The 6,826-nt window shown below is 28.8% G+C and overlaps 1 protein-coding gene across 1 annotated transcript; it reads left to right on the top strand.

Moving 5' to 3' along the window:
• The first annotated feature begins 2,992 nt into the window (after nt 1–2,992).
• On the top strand, nt 2,993–6,609 carry LOC131178298 (putative disease resistance protein RGA1). The gene is made up of 3 exons (XM_058143243.1): nt 2,993–5,438; nt 6,281–6,291; nt 6,598–6,609. The coding sequence occupies exons 1-3, from the start codon at nt 2,993–2,995 to the stop codon at nt 6,607–6,609; spliced, it is 2,469 nt and encodes an 822-aa protein (XP_057999226.1).
• Nucleotides 6,610–6,826: the final 217 nt, after the last annotated feature.

The following is a 6,826-nucleotide window of genomic DNA, read 5'->3' as shown; positions in this document are numbered from 1 at the left end:
CCAATATTTCTTTCGGCTCCCTGACCTAATTATTTGACTGGCTTAACAGTTATTTTTCATGATTTTCTCTTTTCCACTGTGTTCATGAGGGTCCTAAGGACCGCAGCGTCACTTTTTACGGTTCGAAATTTGAGTTTAAAACGACTTCGCAGTCATTCCCGAGGAGGTCACCCCTCGCTGTGACTCTCAGCTCGTTTAACCTCTTATGTTTTATTTTTCTTATTTATACTTAACTAATTGGCAATTACTAATTATTTGTGTTTATGGCTTATTTAGTTGTCTTAAGTATGGTTCTAATCCCCTTAATTGTCCGGACCGACACCGGTCACCGGAATAGTGAAATATACCAGGCTATACAAATAGGGGTGTTACAATTATTATAATGAAAATTGAAAATTCTTAAGTTCATCCATTTATAATTTAAATAATTAATGATGTTAATAATATGATATATTAATATATTTATTTGAATTATTAATTTTTATATTATTATTAATTTATATTATTATTTTTAAAATATTATTAATTCATATATTAATATTTACTTAATAGTACACTGATTAAATCCCGATTTGACCGTAATTAAATTTTAAACCCTTAACTCTCTTTTTTATAGATTCAATGACTAAATTGGATCTGAAAATCTTAATATTAACTCATATTGAACTCATTTGACCATAACCTTCATTTTCTTATTTGCATAATCCTATTTCTCTTCCTCTTTCTCCATCAATAACACCAAGCATATTACGTGTTTGAGTCGAGTTCGAGTTTTGCATGTTAGATATCCATTACTCAAATTAGTTTATATAAATAATTAATTAAATATAAAATATATTTTTTATAATAATATTTATAAATTTTTAAATATTATATTTTAAATAAATAGAATTTAATTTAAAATATATACCATAAAATCTAAGAGTAGAGAGATAAGATACCTTAGTTGATATATATAAAAATTATAAATGAAGAAATGGATTAGAAGCAGTAGCAATAAAATTACATATGGTGTAGCTTTAAGCATATTCTAATTGTGTTTGTGAATATAATTTACAATTTTAAAGTTTTTATATTAAAGTTGTACTTAAATAATAAATATTATTATACCCTTATATATATATATATATATATATATATATATATATATATATATATATATATATATATATATATATATATATTGTAAAGGTGATATGGTCCATAAACCAATTTGTAGGATGTGTTCAATCGAGGTATATTAACAAATAATATTATAATATAATAATTTTATACATTTTATAAATAATTATTAAAATAAATTTAGTTAAGTTTTAAATATTTTTTAAAAAATAAATAAAAATATTATTTATTGATTTGTAAAAAATTTTATAATAATGAATTTTATTCATATTAATGAAATATAAATATTAATATATTAAAATTATATAACACACTAATTAAAAAAATTTTATATACTTTTTACAATTTAAAAGATAATAAAATAGAACAATAATTTAATAATTTAATTTAACATATTAGTAAAATAAATTATTGATATTATTAATTATTTAAATTATAAGTGGGTGAAGCTAAATTTTTTTAAGGTTAATAATTATTAATTATTATATATTAATATAATGTAATTTAATAAAAGAAATAATTTAGAAAATAAATAAATAAATATATATATATATATATATATATATATATATATATATATATATATATATATATATATTGTATTAAATTTTTAAGCTCCCGCCTTAGATCATATGTTCATTAGTTACAAAATATCTGTTAAGGTGTCATGATCGAATCTTGTGCCTCCTCTCTATGTATTTTTTATTGAAGTATACTAGTTCGATTATAATGCTTGTTTCAAGCCAGTCAGATTTTTAATTCATTGGTTACTCCATCGATTCACACTGATTTAATTTGATTTTATAAAATTCATAATTGATACTTAAATCAGTCTGATTATTAATTTAATTTTTAATTAAATCAATTTAACCGATTAGATCAATTCAATAATCAATACATACATAATATATGACACCAAAAATTACTTTCAAATAATCAAGCTTTTCTATAAAGATATATTCAATATAAAAATATTTTTTCTCATTAATTAAAAATATAATTAATGCATTTGAGTACACTCAATTTAACTATTTAGCACTGCTCAAGAAAAGAATTTGTCAATCCGTATCTAACAAGTATCCATGAAAAAAAGACGATGCTTCTATCGTGGTCGCAATCTGAATGCAGGAATTTCAACGACACAGAGAAAGCGCAATTTTCCCCTGGAAGTCACGCGTCCCAAGTCAAGTCTTGATTAATGATTAATGATTAATGATTAATGATTAATGATTAATGCTACGCGCAAACACTTATAGCATATTGTACTTGGTCTCGGATTGGAAGGTTTTCAAAAGTCATCGACTTCAATGATTAAGAGGCAAATTTATGCAGGAAGAAGTGGACCTACTGACTTTACAAACTTTTCAAAAATTATATATACAAATTATGAAAATTTTAATTAAAGTTTACTAATGATCTACTCATAAATTAATAATGTAAAATAATAATTTATTCAAATTTTTTTAAAAATAATTATATTAAAATTAATGTACTATTAAATAAAAAAGAAATTTTAAAAAATTATCTATATATTTATATGAAATTTTAAATAATTAAAATAAAAAAAATCTTTTTAATATTATATTTAAGAAAATTCTTATGGGGAAAATTCTTGAATAGGCCAACCCAAAAGAAACAATTCATGCATGATGAATTATTTCCAAGCAAAATTCTTCCATCACGGGTCCAGGAAAGAAAAACGTTCCGGGCAAGCATCTCTGCTTCTATTATCCCTTGTTTTTGGACCTATTGCCTGAGAGGTGCCAATAAAAGAAGTAGCAGAGCAGGGAGAAGCACCATAACAACCTATTTTCCTTGGCAAATATACTCATTTCCAGATTGTTCTTCTACCTTGCAAAATAAAAATAGAATGGCCGAGTCTTTTCTTATCGACATTGCAGAAAATGTTTTCAGGAAGTTGGGCTTTCTTGCTCTTGAAGAATTTTCCTTCGCATGGGGACTCAGAAGCGATCTTGAAAAAATTAAAAAGATCTTAGTCGTCATCAATGCCGTGCTTTTCGACGCCGAGCAGCATCAGTTACGGAGTCAACAGATAGAGTTTTGGCTGGGGATGCTCAAAGATGTCCTTTATGATGCAGAAGATGTGGTGGATGAGTTTGAATGTGAAGCCTTACGAAGGAAAGTGGTCGAGTCAGGGAACACCACACGAAAGGTACGCCGATTCTTTTCTAGCTCTAATCCACTTGCATTCCGCTTTAGAATGGGACACAAACTAAAGAAGATTAGAGAGAGGGTAGCTGAAATCGCTGCTCTTAAGTCTGATTTTGGTCTCACCGAGAGGATTTTCGATAGGCATGTCATTCATAGGGAGAGGGAGATGACCCACTCCTTTGTGGATGCTTCTAATGTCATTGGGAGGGACGAAGATAAAGAGAACATCATTGAAATGTTGCTGCAATCTTTTGATAGCAAAAATGTCTCCATTATTCCTGTAGTTGGAATAGGTGGTCTGGGGAAAACTACACTTGCTAAGTTGGTGTTCAATGATCAAAGGGTGATTAGTCATTTCGAGGAGAAACTATGGGTGTGTGTTTCAGAAGTCTTTGAATTAGAAAAGGTTATAATTAAAATTCTGAGCTCTGCATCTCCTGGTCAAAGATATATGGATCTGGATATAGACGAGCTGCAAAGAGCCTTGCGACAGGCTTTGGATGGAAGGAAATATTTACTCATCCTAGATGATGTTTGGAGTGAGGACCCTAGAAAATGGCTGGAATTAAAAGCTTTGTTAATGAGAGGTGCTAATGGAAGTAAAATTTTAGTCACCACTCGAAGCAGCCGTGTTGCTTCCATTATGGGCACAGACTCTGCATACGATTTGAATGATCTTCCTTACCAGCATTGCTTGTCTTTGTTTTTTAGAAGTGCATTTAAGGGTGAGCAAGAAAAACAAAATCCAAACCTGATAAGAATTGGGGAAGAAATTGTGAGAAAATGCAAGGGAATTCCATTGGCAGTGATAACTCTGGCAACTCTGCTGTACTCTGTAACCGATGAACATGATTGGGAATTTATAAGAGATAATGAAATATGGAAATTGGAACAGAAAGAAAAGGATATTTTGCCTGCTTTAAGATTGAGTTATGAACAATTGCCATCTCACTTAAAAAGATGCTTCGCTTATTGTTCAGTTTTTCCAAAGGATTACATATTTTACGATCCTGAATTGGTTTATACTTGGATGGCACAAGGACTTGTTCAATCTTGCAATGAAAATGAAGAGTTAGAAGATGTTGGCTTTCGCTATTTTAAGGAGTTATGTAATAGATGTTTCTTTCAAGATTTTAGGGAGGATCCAGGCGATGTTCAGTGTAAAATGCATGATCTAATGCATGATCTCGCATCATCAGTGACACAAAATGAATCCTCAGCAATAATCTCCAGCTCTCAACAGGTTTCCAAAAACGTTCGATACTTACCTTTTCTTTATCCTGAATTACTTCCTGAGGATCTTCCTATACCCTTTCAAAACCTTGATCAGGTGCGAACCATTTCTTTTTTAAATGAAAGGAGAGAAGGGGTTAGTAGTGAAGTATTCATTGATGCATGTTTCTTAAGATGTCAGTACTTGAGAGTCGCGGATTTGGCTTATTCAAAGTTTGAGTTACTACCGAGAAGAATAGGCAATTTGAAGCATTTGAAATATCTTAGTTTATGGAACACTTTTTTCCTCAAAAGACTTCCTAATTCCATATGCAAGCTACAATGCTTGCAAGCGCTAGTACTTGGTGGATGTGACGAACTTGAGGAGTTGCCCAGAGATATGAAGAACATGGTTAACCTTAGATTGCTTTGGATAACTACAAAGCAAAAGTATTTACCACCTGGAGGATTGGGTTGCCTAAAGTCTCTTCGATTTTTGTTCATTACTGGTTGCGAAAATCTACAATATTTGTTTGAAGACTTGCATGGCCTGACAAATCTTCGAAGATTGTTCATTGGTGGTTGTGACAGTTTGATCTCCTTGCCGCAAAGTATTAAATTCCTAACAACATTAAAGATTCTCAATATTGCCAATTGTGAAAACCTTGATTTGGCAATGGAGGAAGTAGAAGATAATCAACACCCAAGTCCATTCAGTCTCCAAAAATTAGAGATCATTAACATACCAAAATTATTGGAATTCCCACCATGGCTGATTCGAGAATCAATCAACAGTTTAAAAGTCTTGAAAATTACAGATTGTGACAACCTTAGAGAATCACCAGAACCTCTACAAAACATTGCAACACTCGAAGAACTTTTGATCTATGGCTGTCCTATGTTAAATAATGAACGCCTACAGAATATATTAGGTATGCACTTTAATTCATATCCTCATTTAATTTTAATATTTTATTTTATTTTATATTCTAGCAAAGCCATAATTTCCATGCTCGTCAGGAAAGTGGAATAAATTCTCACATGATTTTAATTTGTCATGTATGAACTATATATGAGATTTCGAGTGTTGAAGTGGACATCTTATTAACTTTGTAAATGGTCTCTATACATACTGATTTTTTTTTTTTAAATAATAACACTTTATTCAAATGTAAATTAAATTTTAAATAACTATTATGCAATGAATTACAATTATATAATTTTATATAAAAGAAATTTGAGATAATTCAAGTCAAATTATTGATTATATGCCATTTTAGATAAAACTTTAATTTCTTTTAGAAAATTATTATTTTTATTTAATATTTAGATCAAAATTTATGTTGATGGAGTCAATACAAACAAATCAACTTAAATGGATCGCATGAGTAGTTAAATTAATTTTTAATTAAATCTTAATTTAATAAATTATTCAAATTTAAATATCTTAAGTTAAATATATTAAAATGGTTTATGAATTACTTTAAATTTAATAACTTCAAATAAAATTAGTGAGTTGGGTTTAAAATTTAATGCCTTTAATTGAAATTTTGTTGGTGTAAATTAAGCTTTGTCAGGGTTGGCAAGTCCAATTATATCATGTATATAATACAAATTCCTGCTGCTTTTTTCTTTACCAAAATCAGTTGCAAATGTACTGTTGATAGTGAACTAAGTTTTATTATATTGTACTATAAAGAAATAATTTTTGTACGTGCCTATAATTGTAGGCTTTCTGACAATTTGACATTTCTCATGCCTTTGGAAATGGCAGGTCCAATTCAAGTATGTCCATGAGTTGAATTTACATGTGGGCTTTTTCAAGTCTCATTGGTAAGAGTCTCATAAAATAGCTTTATTCAGTAAATTAATGTTCAATTATACCAGAATATGTACATGTAAACAATTTAAATTTAAATAATTACACTTAATTTGATTTGGTTCAGTAGCTAAAAGTATATTACTCTTCTAATAGATTTAGATTCAAGTCTCCACTTCCTAAATTTCCTAGTAACAAAAAAAAAAAAATTGAAGTATTCTTTAAATATGTTGGAACTTTCACTTATTGATATTTTTGATTATATATTGCAGTTATTGTTGTAGGAGTTAAACCAAAATTATAAGCAAGCGAAGATGTTAATGTTGATCAATTAGTCTTTGCATTTAATGTTACATGCTGATTTGTGTCGTTAAGTTTCTAAGTAATATGTACAAATTGTCTGTATTTGCTGCTTTATTTGTGGGCTTTTACTGCGTTTATATTAAACTTATTGGAGAAGTATTGCTCAAATATTTACTTTTTCTTTCTAGAAGTATATAT

This window comes from Hevea brasiliensis, chromosome 3, assembly GCF_030052815.1.
Source record: "Hevea brasiliensis isolate MT/VB/25A 57/8 chromosome 3, ASM3005281v1, whole genome shotgun sequence".
In the NCBI taxonomy this organism is placed as follows: Eukaryota; Viridiplantae; Streptophyta; class Magnoliopsida; order Malpighiales; family Euphorbiaceae; genus Hevea; species Hevea brasiliensis.
The sequence above is the reverse complement of the archived record's forward strand: the minus strand, read 5'-3'. Positions and strand labels throughout refer to the sequence as shown.